The 13879-nt window shown below is 34.8% G+C and overlaps 1 protein-coding gene across 1 annotated transcript; it reads right to left on the bottom strand.

The window, feature by feature from the left end:
- Positions 1-297: 297 nt before the first annotated feature.
- LOC129262517 (pro-interleukin-16-like) lies at positions 298-12850 on the bottom strand. The gene is made up of 4 exons (XM_054900644.2): positions 12146-12850; positions 6887-7128; positions 5721-5907; positions 298-5138 (listed from the first exon to the last, which is right to left on the bottom strand). The coding sequence occupies exons 1-4, from the start codon at positions 12210-12212 to the stop codon at positions 4786-4788; spliced, it is 849 nt and encodes a 282-aa protein (XP_054756619.2). The 5' UTR covers positions 12213-12850; the 3' UTR covers positions 298-4785.
- Between the last annotated feature and the right edge of the window lie 1029 nt (positions 12851-13879).

Raw genomic sequence — 13879 nt, forward strand, 5'->3', positions numbered from 1 at the left:
TTTGTTGGGGTGGACTTGTCCTTTAATTATGAAATCAGGTGATTAAATATTATATTCAATAAAGTTTCTTTCTCTGGGCTCGCCAAACATTGTAATGTTATTGTCAACATTCAACACTCAGCATGAATGAGTGCATTTTGTGGTGGGGTTTACAAACTTTTGAGCACAACTGTATCACTTAGCACATAGAGATGTTGTTGAGATGTATTTAGCGCTACCGTAAGCTGATTATTATTAGTATCATAAAAATAAGAATATTTAAAACAACCACAGAAAGCAGAATTCTGAAACCAAAAATCAGGATTCATATGGATAAATATGTTTTATTGTCTCACATTCTTCATGATATGTAGCGGATGAACTGTACAAAAAGCGAAATATACATTACAGAATAATTTGTTGTCTTAATACAATGTAAAGTAGGTTGAGTTGATCAAATCAATACAAAGGATACACTGAACTGCCCCATATCAACAATACACATGGAAGACAACCTAAATAATACTTCATATATAATCAAAAGGATCATGGAAAGATACCAAACGATAAATGATATATACTGGTCCACATAAGGTCAAGCAGTATATACATGTGACTATTTGCATGCCTGAAATTTAATCTGTTAAATTTACCCACGTGTAGATTAAGATTCTACTGTCAACTTAAATCAACAACTTATTTTTCCTGTAATTGGAATTAAAATTGTCAGAATTTTTTTTGCATCTCTGGTTTTAATAAATATGAGACGTATTATTTTTCAGTTTGTACCAGTGCAATGAACACCTACACACACGTAGTATTTAAAAAAAAAGGTCCACAAGATGAGTGAAGAAACTGTGTAACATAATATGCAGATCAGAGCTTGTACAGCCTCTACAAATATAGTTGTAAAACATCCCTCCCCCCCAAAAAAAATACTACTACTAATAATGATAATAATGAAAATATCTAAATATATCAAAATCATAATAAAAACAATAAATGAAAAATAGAGAAATAAAGTACAACCACACAGACAATAAAAAATACCCATAAATTTAAGAGTTCTTTTGAGATGTTTCTTCTTAAAGATAACTTTATATTGTTCAAACTGTTTATAGGCAGTTATATTATGTTTTCAGCACTTATTACTGATATTGCGTTAATAAGAAAAGGCTAATACTTCAAAAGTTTATCACACATACATGCATATGCAAAAAAAAATTGTTATTTCATTTGCGTATAATATGCCTGAAATCTCAATTATCAAATAGAAACAAAAATTGTATTTGAAATACATGTAACTCCAATTCGATTTTGCACAGCTCACGCACAAACATGTGATACCATCATGGAAATAGCATGAAAATTGAGAATTATTGGATTTTCAAGCATTTCATAGCCAAATCAATCAATAAATAATTCACTTATTTGTATTCTTGATGAAATGTTTCATCACATTGAGAACGGGGGGAAAATAATGCATTATTTATATAATACTTGGAGGATTATGAATAATATAAATGGCAGCACACATAAAAAACATCAATAAACAAGTCATATATTGCACTTAGTCTTAAGATATCTGACATACCTTGATAGAGCTAAAGGTCCATCTACAAGTTAAACGACAAAACATCTTTCATTAACGGAAGAAAACAAAGCGGCTGTAGTCGTGGGGTTTTCTTTGTGATGAATCGCATTTCAAAGTGAGAATAAAGATAAGGATGAAAATCAAATCAAAAGACTAGCACCTAAAATAATTAGTCTTCAGGGAGATTTTATTTTTAATATTTCAGTATTAATCACTGTCAATCTACTGCAAGTGAAATAATTATCCCTTTGTCATAATGGACAGAAAACTGTAATTTCAAACAAATCATCACCACGCACTAAGCACAAAAAGCACAAAAAGCACACTTGAAATAGATATTCAAGTGCCCATGCAAAACCATATGGAGATTACAAATCACCAGCTTGATTGATTTTAAGCGGGACATTGTACAAGTTTATACATATTTTCACTCCATATATATTACTATATATATATCTATACACTGTACACTATACAATACTACACGAAAGCCAATCTATACAATATAACAAATGAATCTAATATACACATACAATCATCATCAATACTTGGACTTGATCCAGATCAAACAATTACTTTCGCTAAATCAAAAGTAAATGATCTACACACATATTTCTTATTAGCCTAATGACCTCATTAAAACATGATAAACAGAACTATCACCTTTGATGGCAACATCAGAACTTAAATGACAACATTTACAGGGATTCTAAATCGGTGGAAGCTTATTTATCCCTACCAGAAATTATTATAAGCCTCATTTGATCGGATTTCCTTCTTCGAAATCAAATTAACAACTTCAGTGTTTTTTCTTTTTATTGCTATACTGATATTATTTTTTTCATCAAAAATTTTACATACCTGGAATAAATATAACTTTATAGTTGATAATGATGATGCTCAGAAATTAGATATTATATTTTGGTAATCTAAAACTGGGCATCAAATAACCACTGCGTATCATATGCAACAATCATATTGACCCCGTCGAAAGGGATTCCTAGCACTTTAATTAATTTCGACTGAATCATGATTTCAATTAAGTCATTTCATCAAACAATGATAATCACTGTTTTGTCCTTTCCATCATCAATTTCCTCCCACACAAACACTAGCATATTTGGTCCAGTGATTTCAACCTGTGCAGCTCGTTACGGCACCCTCCTATTAATTACCGCCCTCGCTTGGGCGGTCATGCACGATACCACATGGAAGCCATAGCTTATTCCGGTAGATCCCTTTGATTCTCTTTCTAGATCTCATTTCCTTTTTCATTTTGGAGGATTCCGTATTGCTGCTGATAATTTGAATGTGTGAAACACAATTTCAATCTCATTCAACCCTTCAGAACAATGAAATACATAATCCCTTAACCACACTTCTTCTTCAAATTGGCAAAAATTAAAATTATCTTGAACTTCTGTATTCTATCTTCCTTTCAAGTTATGAATCAGAAATGAATAAGAAATGCTCTGAATGTTATCCAACTTGCATGTAACTTTTGTAGGAAAAGACAATTATTCTTTCATATTTCCACAATGTGGCCAATTTAAAGATTTCACTGATTTTTTCCTGACAGTGATCAAATAGAGAAATGTGGAATGACGATTGATCCAAAAAACATTATTTCTCCTAGAAATTTTGTTTTGTTAGGTCTTCTGTTCACTCAAGCAATGAATTAATTTATGGCCTATTGCAAACATCTGGTTGAGGTGTTCTAATAAAAATATGAATGACTTGAAAATGATAAACCAAAAGGACTGAATATCTTCCCCATCAAATTATCCAAGTTTAAAAACAGACCATCGCGGGACGATTCATGACGTTGTAAGCCATAAACCAATTTGTCAATTTCAAAGAAAATAGCTGTTTTTCTTCATTCAGACAAAAGAAAATCTAAAAGGAAAGACTGTTTCACCTCTTTTCTTTGGTTAATTACAGGTATGGTCCAACTTCACTTGAACTACACATATTAGGAATTTCCCACTACTCTATATTCTCAAACCAATGTTTGACAAATACTTATGCTTAAAATGTGTGTTAACTTGTTCAAGATCATTCTCTCATAATTTTTTTTTCTAATATAAATGCTACCTTATGTCTTCTTTTAAATTTGATAATTCAAAATGAAAGAGAAGGTTTTTTGGTCATCTCTATTGTTCTGATGTTGTTTGATTCTGATTTTGTTTTATTTTGACTCTGGGGCTGGTTTCATCAGAAACCGGGCTCAGCAGCCAATCAAAATCAAGATTTCCATGGTGGTTACCATACTAGTATGTCTTTATGAAACAGGCCCTGGTTTGTATTCCTGTTCCAATTTCAGAACAATCATCTACACTCAACCACATGATTCATTACTACTCAGTCTGCACACCTAACCCATTTACCTCCAGGAACTGTGTAGCCCTGGAACAAAGCCTATAAGGACCTTACAGATAACAGATTCAATGGGTTAAGATAGTAATCCCATCTAAGCACCAGTTACAGAGTTGTTGTCTTTTCCTTCGATCACCACTTTGATTTTTTTATAGAAAATCTCACCATGATACAAAAAACCCTTTTGAATGGAAACTTGATTTTCAAGCAACACATGGAACGTTCATTGATGTGCACAGTTTTTCTGAGATTTTTTTCACTGATAACTGTTAAAAGCTACGGTGACCCTCACATCTGATAGGTTAATGAGAAAAATCCTGCTTCAATTATCAGACAGGACACTTCAGAAAAACTTCTGCTAAATGCTTCAAATGGGTTTGCAATTCTAGTATACATGCCTTTCATTTTCACTATGGACTCAATTTTAATAACCATTCTTGATGCAGCTTTTGAAGACTGATGAGACTTAATCATCTGGAAAATAACCAGTCTTGGTGCTGATTCAAAGGGCAGTGTTCTTCAGGAGAAACTTGGATGGTGTTCTTCTATGGCTGTTTTGGCAAACTATGGCAATGACATCACTGGCCTATGATGACTCAGACACAGATGCCCCTGATATCGAAGGAACCCGGTAAAAACTGAATGGCTACTCCACAGACGTCATCGGATCTCATTTCAAACTGATCGGCTGCTCCCTACAGACATCACAGGAATTCAGTATAACCAGAATGGTTGCTCCATCTGACATCAAAGAAATTCAGTCCCGACCTACTCGGCTGACTGACAAGACTTCGAAAGAATTCTGTTCAACCTGATATGCTGAACTGACAAGACTTTCATTCTAAGCTTTTCAAGACCTCCTCTGACAAGACATTTTCCTTTGCTTTGTCCTTCTCATCCCCTTTTTTCGATGGCTTTTTTATCTTTAGCTTCACCATACCCGAAGGGACTGCTTTTAGGAAGGTCCATGCCTCAAAGTGAGTCAAGTTTGAAAGTCTTCTACCGTTCACCTCCACAATTTCATCGCCGACGTGTAACAAGCCACTCCTATCTGCCACGCCCCCTGTGAAGATCTTCTTGACCGTGATTGGTTGATCTCCTTTCGGCGAACCACGCCCACCCTCGACGCTGAAACCGAGTCCAGCTGGTCCCTTCGCCATCTCTATGTCATCTGTCTCTCCTTCTTCCTCTGGAAAAATGAAATAAAACAAATCATTTAAACTTGCTGTAAACACTTCACGATCGATTTCGATCTGATTTTCAAAGAAATCATAATAGCATTTGATATAAACATTTCAACCCATAATATCTGAATGAAAATTCCAGTCTATTTCAACCCTCCCTGTAGGAATAAAAGCAAATTCAATGCCAAATCATAATGATATCATCATCAGCTGCGACTTGAAGCCGATTTTTGGAATTTACTGTGACCACAAGGCTCCTGTTTTGGGGGCAATATGCGGAACTTCAAATAAAATTTTACTTCTCAGAAATTTCAAATTCAATTAAAAGTGTGATTTTTTTTTTCTACATCGCATCACAATCAGATATATTTGGTTTTCGCCGGGCTTAATGCAATATAAAGTAGGAGACTAGATTCACTCTTGTACAGTGGCTGCGTCTTATTTGTCAGTCTAGTCTCTAATGGTGTTATTTGTTAAAGCGTCAAATTTGAGTCTGTGTGAGCAGATTACACAAAGTGTCAAAGTAGAAGTCTGTGCTTGCAGAAACTACTGCATATCACCCTTCACAAAAGAATTCCCTCTCTCACCTGTTTCCTCCAGCTCCAATGGCCTTGCTACCACCAGGACAACATCCCTCCTCTTGGTTTTCAGCTGGCCCAGGGCCTGGTTGTGGCTAACATCCTTCAAGACACGCCCATTGACCGATATTAGACGATCCCCCCTCTGTATTCTCCCATCCCTGTCTGCTAGACCACCGGGAATCACTTTATGGACCTAATAAGAATAGGAAATCAATTCAAACAATTTGATAAAAAGATTCAGTGGCCACTACACTTACATATTATTGGAATGCTAGTTGATAATCAAGTATAATTCACATTACTGACCCTTAATCAAAGCTTTATCCAGGCTTTGAAATTTGACTGCAAGAAGTTGAAATTTGACAAAATGTATTGTAAGAACATGAATCCCTATTTATTTCCAGGGGCCTGTAACACAAAACCAAACAATCGATTGTGAAATTGAGTTGTATAATTGATTGTATATAATGGTCAATGTAATCAACTCTAAATATCAGCTGAACAATCAAGATAAAAGCTTTGTATAATGGGGTCCTGGGGCCTGTTGCATAAAACTTTTTACCAGAGAAAACTCTGGTAAAAATTGAAAACTAAGGTTAGTCTGATTTCTGCCATTGACTTTAACACAGGGCAAAAACTCCGGTAAAAACAACCTGAGTTTTCTCAGGTACAAAGTTTTATGCAACGGGCCCCTGGTGTCTCATTATGAGGATCTATATTCCACAAAAAAGCCATTGTTTGAAAACATGAATAAATGAGATAAAATAGGTCAGGCAGATGGGGGGTTGGTATGTTCTCACCTAAAGTAATGTATTCGGGGAAGGGACACTGATGGGTCACTAGGGTTTTGAACCTATGATTGGTGCCACAAATATATACACAATAGACACCTATTAGATCATGAACTACTAAGAGACTGGTCAGTGTTCAGCATGATATTCTTGCACATACTGTCACACACATACACATCTGAGAAAAATGTGTTTATTGAAAATCTCAATAATTGGTGCCCAAAATCAGAATTACCCTTTAAAGATAGCTAATCCTTACGAAAATCGCATGAGCAGAATACGATCACCGTCCGGGTACCCTACAATGATCATAGACCAAATGAAAATTGGGGCATAACCGCCATAGGCCCAATTGATATTTATTGTGACTTGTTAACTTACTGTTACTTCTTGGACTTCTTGATCTATGCCTCCAGCGACTGTGAGTCCGAGACCTTGGTTTTCGTCATCCTTGTGTAGGACGATGACGGCGATGTCACTATCATCAGCCTCATCAAGGGATTGGTTGGCCTCCTCTATTAGCTTCTCTAGTTCTCCTGTCGAGAGTAGGATGGTGGAGTTGGAGCTCTCTGAGAAGGACCGTTCAAGGAGACCACGCTGCTGCAAACTGGCCTTTGTGTCATCTGCAGAAGAGAAACGATTATTGGAAGCTTGGTTTAAGATTCATGTTTCAATGGTGAGGTAATGTGTAATGTGTTACAAGTATTAAATCCTAAATGCAATTGTGCCATTTTGCCTTCAGGCTTCATTACGATCTGCTCCCAGCTCCTGAATAACTTTTATGACAAGGACTTGAAGTTGAAGTCTATCGCATACCTGATGGCCCCCGCAACAGCAATAAGTTTTGAATAGGAGTTTTAAAGGTAAAACAAGCAATGTTCAGCAGAAACACATGTACAGTAATAGTAAAATCCAAATTTGTCAAACAACAAGCGCTAACAGGCCTATATGTGTCTTCAAGTAAAGTCATCTTAGCAGACCACAAGACTGTTGTTGTTGTCACTGTGGTAGCAGAGCACTCCACATCCATTGCTTATCCCACCGCTGCCATCAGAAGTAATACAGCTAAACCTTCAGAGACACTCGCTATGACCTAGTCTTAATTTTCATGTCAGATATTGCTAAATGAAGATCCATATTTGCATATTAATATTAAATAGCACTTTTTCTACAAAAAACAGTTTTAATACACAGTATTCAATTTGCTTTACTCTCTTTTAGCTCTATGAATCCAACTTCTGAACCCTGTAGCTTAATATGGCTACCATTACTGGGGGGGGGGTAAGCCTTTTCAGAACCAGCATGGGCCCTACTAAGAAAACATTTATGTAATGAGCCATGAGCATGGTGCATTGCTATGTCAGTGCATACATTATCTTTCTGTTATGCGTACTTGAAGCCCCCAGTTAGAAATTACCATGAAAACACTACCAAACCAAATTGTTGTATACAAACAATCAACTTCAAAATGCTCTGAATATTATGAGAAAAAACAATGCCTAAGTGGAAAAAAAATATAGTGTACTATTTTTTAAGACCAGCTGGAAATTAACATTTCTGCCTCCTTGATGCAATTAACATATTTTGAAATACCTCAAGAAAAGAAAGACAGTCCATAATACTGAAAAAGGAATTGTTGACACGATGTCTGCAATGTTTTCACCTCATATCCCCTCTAACTACTATTCCATTCGTCATCAACGATATAAAACCCAAAGTTCCTTGACATTTTGCCTGAGTCTATAAATCCATGCAGCAAATGCCAGGGCTGATATTCCCCTCTTTCTCATCTGATGTTTACTTTGTATTGCATCACACATCAAGCAATTGCCACCCGATGACACATCCCACCGACAACGCTGACTCAAAAGGTCGATGATAAAAAAAGAAAGAAAGAAGGGGGCCATGAATTCTCAGTTTCTGAATAATTAGAAGGATTTGATGAATACTGCAGCTCCTAGCTTCCATGAGATATGCATCATGATTCACTACTTGCACAGTCGGAGCAAAAAATGGGTAAAAACAATTCCAAGGGGATACAATCAATAAGATACAATTATGGAAATGCGTAATGATAATTTTGAGCTAGTTTTACATTCCCCTTTCCATAATCAACTTTGAACACATAAAGTGTTATTATGAGTCACCATCAACCACGAGCATGATAAGAATTAAATAACATATTATACAATGATCACTCAAAGGCTTTGAGCCTATTTACCTTTCCTCTTTCAATTTCCCACAATTCTATCATTAACATTTGATTCACAGAACTTATTCATTGAATCCATTTATAATGACATCTGCTGGCTAAAGTCTGATTTGGTTGTCATTCTTCCAATTCCAAGAATTATTGATTTATTAGTCTCTCAATAGCTCATTTAAGGTTATATTTTGAATAAAATATCAAACTACATGTACCAGTATATAAAATGGTATATATAATTCTATATAGCAACTGTGAGATTTATAACGTTAAGAACATAACCAACAAAATAATATTTAGGTACCCAAAATGGGGGGGGGCATGACAAAGTGGGTACCATACGCTTAAAGCACATTAAATGGGTTGTTTTTCATTATCAGGCATTGTACATTGTACATGCGTACAATGAAGAGTAGAAAATTGCCGAAAGCAGGAAAAAGGGTATAGATTTCAACTGCCTGATGTGCATGCTGGCACGTTAAAAGGGTACATATTTATTTCATCCAAGTATCATAAAAATAGAATAGTTGAGGCACTATCTAAGGTTGGGAAAACGTGACAAATACTTGATTAGGATACTCTGAGATTGAAGCAAGATCACTCGTTTACATGTAAGGTTGTCTTTTGAAAGTCAGTGTATGAGTATGTTGTGTCTACCTTGTAATTACAATTCCCCCTCCTCATCCCTACCCCGGCCCAACCCATCTCCCCCAACCCACCCACCAACCCTGAAACAAAAGTCGGGTCCACATTTTGCCCACATGTGAATATCAACAGCAGCTTTATTCATTCCTTTTTCCTTGTCGATGCAGAGATTGAAGGGATAGAATTGAAAAAGGCACTGAGTGGTAATGTCACAGCTAAAAAAAATGGCTCAGAACTTGGACTTAACATCCTTTATATAGCCCAAAATATTTATAGTGCATAGCATCAACACCGCAAAGTTAAGAAATTATAAGAACTTACAGATCATTATGATTCAAAAGTTAAGAGAATACGAAGGCTCTTATCGCTGTATGTAACTATGTATGTAATTTTATCTTCCTACATGTTCCCTCTGTATTTAAGGTATTTCCTGGTGAATGTAATCAGTACTATAGTTATCAGTGAATGTACTGGTGTTGATTGCTATCAGATATCAGAAGAGAGTTTCACATAGCATCTCCCAATAATTTTCACTGACTAATCTGCGATCAGCCAATCATATGCAAGGATTTCAGTAGCTTATAACATCTGGAAGTGAAAAGTCACTTACAAAAATCTTCATGACACACTACCCAGATATCAGAGTGTAACCTTAGATTCTAAGAATAGAAGATATATGACCTCAGATACGGGCTGTATTGTCCTGGTACCCAATGAGTTACAGTACACTGTATAAACTATTCAAAGTTAAGAAAGGGAAAACATGTCACTATAATTCCGATTCATTTTTAGATCAAATGAAATTATGCTCCCTAAAACATCATGATGTGAAGGATATAACATAAAGATGTGCTTTATTGGATAAAGTTACCACACTTAAATCCATAATATGCATTTAGGTTGCCTGATCAAAATAAAATATCTGCATATTTGTCTTGTTTTTATATAAAACCCCTTCGCAAGCATGAAACAGGCTGATGAAAGTTCACAGTATAATGTAGCTATATAAGTATAATAAATTAATTGGATATTAGAAAGTTTCTATTAAAAAATATACCATTATTCAATTTGCAATAGAGTTTGTAATCAAGGGCCATTTCAAATATTAACATAAATATAAACATTACCAAGAGAGGGAGCAAGATGCCAAATTACAATTCTAACGGCTGAAAAAACACATTCAATGGCCACTAGAATTTTGTAGTATTTAATCAAGTAAAATGCACATTACTGACCTTTACAAAAGATTTAGATGGGCTTAAAAAGATTTGGAGGTTGGAAGTCAGATGATTTGGGAAAAATTTGTAAAAGCTATATAATATGATACATACACAAAAGAATGAATAGATGAGGACAGATGAAGATGAAAAAGCAATTTCACATGTATTATTTTCTGTACGCGATATCAAGTAAGCCTATCACTCTATTTTTACATGTAATTGTAAACACCTATGGAACAATGAATTAATGAATAAATTGAAAAATATATTTTAAAAAATAAATGAATAAGTGATGAATGACTAAAGAAAAGAAACACTGAATTAATGAATAAATAAAAAATATTAAAAAAATAAATAAGTGACTAAAATTTTAATGAAAACAAAAGAATTTAAAACTTTTGGAAACAATAAAATAATGTATTCATAATGAGTGGAGCATATAGTCTCAAATACACTCAATATGAATTTTGCTAAATCATTTCCAAACTTTTAGGCCTAACCATCACTCATGACTTCTCAAAGTACTTCTCAGACTCCCTTGATCCTAATCTAAAATAGGTTCCTGTTTGTTAAGTTTTCTTTGAAAGTGTTGTTGGGTGAGGCTCCTTTAAGTCTATCTGATAATCTGACTATAATATAAAGAGTCAAATAAGCAACAACAATAAGTATCCCCCCCCCTTCTCCATCCTTTTCAAAATAGCCTTTTAAGCAAAATTATTTGGCAGGAAAGTTCCTGCACACAATGCCTTTAGTGTCTATTTCTGAAAACTGAAAATGCATGGATGATCATGCGTTTAAGACACAATTGTTGCTTCTTAAAAGTAGTAGGAAATACTGAGTTTTCACAAAAAAATGAAAGTACCGGTAAATTAAGAGTGCTCACTAAACCATGTCATGATTTCTCCGTCTAATGCTACGTTCTATAACATAGTGATACATATTAATGCAAAAGACATGTCAATTTTTTTTGTAAATTAGCTCGGCAGAATTTACATTTGCAAAAGTTGGGAAGTAAGAAAAACTTTAGTTCACTCAATTTTGCATTGAAATATATATGCCATTATGTGGTCGCTCATGCATGACTTGACATGCAATGGCAGATCTGTTTCATTTTCAAAGAAAACACTTAAAAAAATTACCAATCTGTGTAGAAAGACTGGTCTCTAGTAATTGATATTCTCAAATCTTTGTTGTTACACATTAATTTGTGTAACAACCCAATACATTAGAATACCAGCAAAGTACCTAGTACATATAATAGGTATATGTAAACAAATACCAACATTTACTTATTTCACTGAAAACATGGGGAACTTTTCATGGATCTTGTGATCTATGATTTTACTGACTACTGAGCCAATCAGATGCAAGGATTTAATAGTAGCTTATAACAATATTCAACAGAAATCACTATTTGTTTTATGAAATGTTCCTGTACGTGTTTGCATCTCCACTTGAACACGATACTGGTACTGAAAATATTATTTCAAACTTTGATATATGTGCCTCTTTGTCAACAAAATAAAAGCTGAATCAACATTAAAGAAAATTAAATTATTAAATGCTTACAATAGAAGCCAAAATCGCTCCACCAATTGTACGACTGTAGAGCTGGTAGGGTCTGCACAGACTGCATTCTAATCTCTTTCCACCGTCAAAACAATCATTCACAAGAAGAAAAAAGTCTTGAACAATACTAAAATTATAATCCCCCTTGCAGATTCAGGTCAAAAGTCTGATCAACCTAAAAGAAACAAGCTTGTCCTCTCAAAACAATAATGATTTCCAAGTAGAGCTGTGAGAAAGAACTAGTGTAACGTGGGTCTAACAGTGTACAAGTACAACTACAAACTCCTTGAAGTTTTGAACAGCTTCTCCCCGTTCTACATCTAGCAGTTGATTTTCCAATCCAGGTCCAAACAATGATGGACAGCAAGCTATTGTAGTTCTATATATCTCAGATCTGAATGAACAATTTCCATAATGACCCCAAGGACTTTTTCCAAAACGACATTTATTCTTTAGTTTGTTGAATGCTCTTCCCCCTTTCCAAGTAAGGCGTTACACGCTCTCTTCCCCAGCCTTCCAAACTGCAGTACACTCCAGATACCTTGAAAGGGTTGCTACACGCTGACTGCTTCTGTGGAGCCCTTTGCTCTCTTCTGTTGAATGTATTAATAACCCCAAGCTAGCGAGTGAGCCGCAATCTTTTATTCTCAAATCTTTTATTCTCCAACACCAGACTGCGGTATCAATGATTGCCAGTTCCTGTGTGTCGGCACACAAGCTGTTCGAAGCTTATCTCTGCATAGTCTACTGCGCAGTCACAAAGGTCTTTCTGTTCCTCATCCTCTCTCTCTGTGACTTGCTTTGATTTATGACTCTAACAAATCTTATTTTTATAATATGTATCAAGAGATACGAGATATTCCAACTGTAATTAATTCCTACCACTCCAGTAGATACATAGAAACGAAAGTTCAATTCGAATCAGTCCAATAGAACTGAAGAAAAAAAAAATGAATCATGCACCCCAACCCCTGTTACAATGGAATATGTAGATGTTTATGTATGGCGTCTATTTTCCCTATTCTTATTTCTGCTTTAACTAAATTACATTGAACCCAATGAAGATGTATGGGCATCTTTTGTAATTTAAGAGGACTTTTTGAAATATACGACTTTATTGAGGGCAAATTATTGACATTAAATATTTATTAATTAACCACATCATTTTATCACCTGTTGTATTAAAATACACCATAGTTTCAAATTTTGATGTACGTACCCAATTATTAACAAATAGGAGAAGATAAAGAGTGCTGTTATTATCTTCCCCGAATTAATAATATTTTTTTCCAAGGCTTGAAGAAATTATATTATCTGCAATTTAGCAGTAAACTAATCTGCTTCCTCCTTTCATTCACCCCCCCCTTCTCTAAACCTCAAATAATGAATAAATTTGTTTGCAATTTACAGAATAGACTTGATTAGGAAAAAAATGTTTTTCGCACTTTGGTCTATAAATATTATTTAAAAAATCATTGATGCTAATTAATTAAACATTGATATTTACTAAATGCTGTTAGTATCTTATTGTTGTTTGCTAGACATAAAAGAAGTGGTCATTCTAAAAGATAATATAGATTTAGAATATACAATCATGTAAGGCTTGTACTGTATACAATTACATGTAGGCCGACTAATTGAATTCTGCATTTTTAAAATGCACTCAAGATAGGTCCGTCATAACAAATTTCTTTGTACTACTCAACTCATGAAATACTTCATAAAACTCATCTA

This window comes from Lytechinus pictus, chromosome 5 (assembly GCF_037042905.1).
Source record: "Lytechinus pictus isolate F3 Inbred chromosome 5, Lp3.0, whole genome shotgun sequence".
Lineage (NCBI taxonomy): Eukaryota > Metazoa > Echinodermata > Echinoidea > Temnopleuroida > Toxopneustidae > Lytechinus > Lytechinus pictus.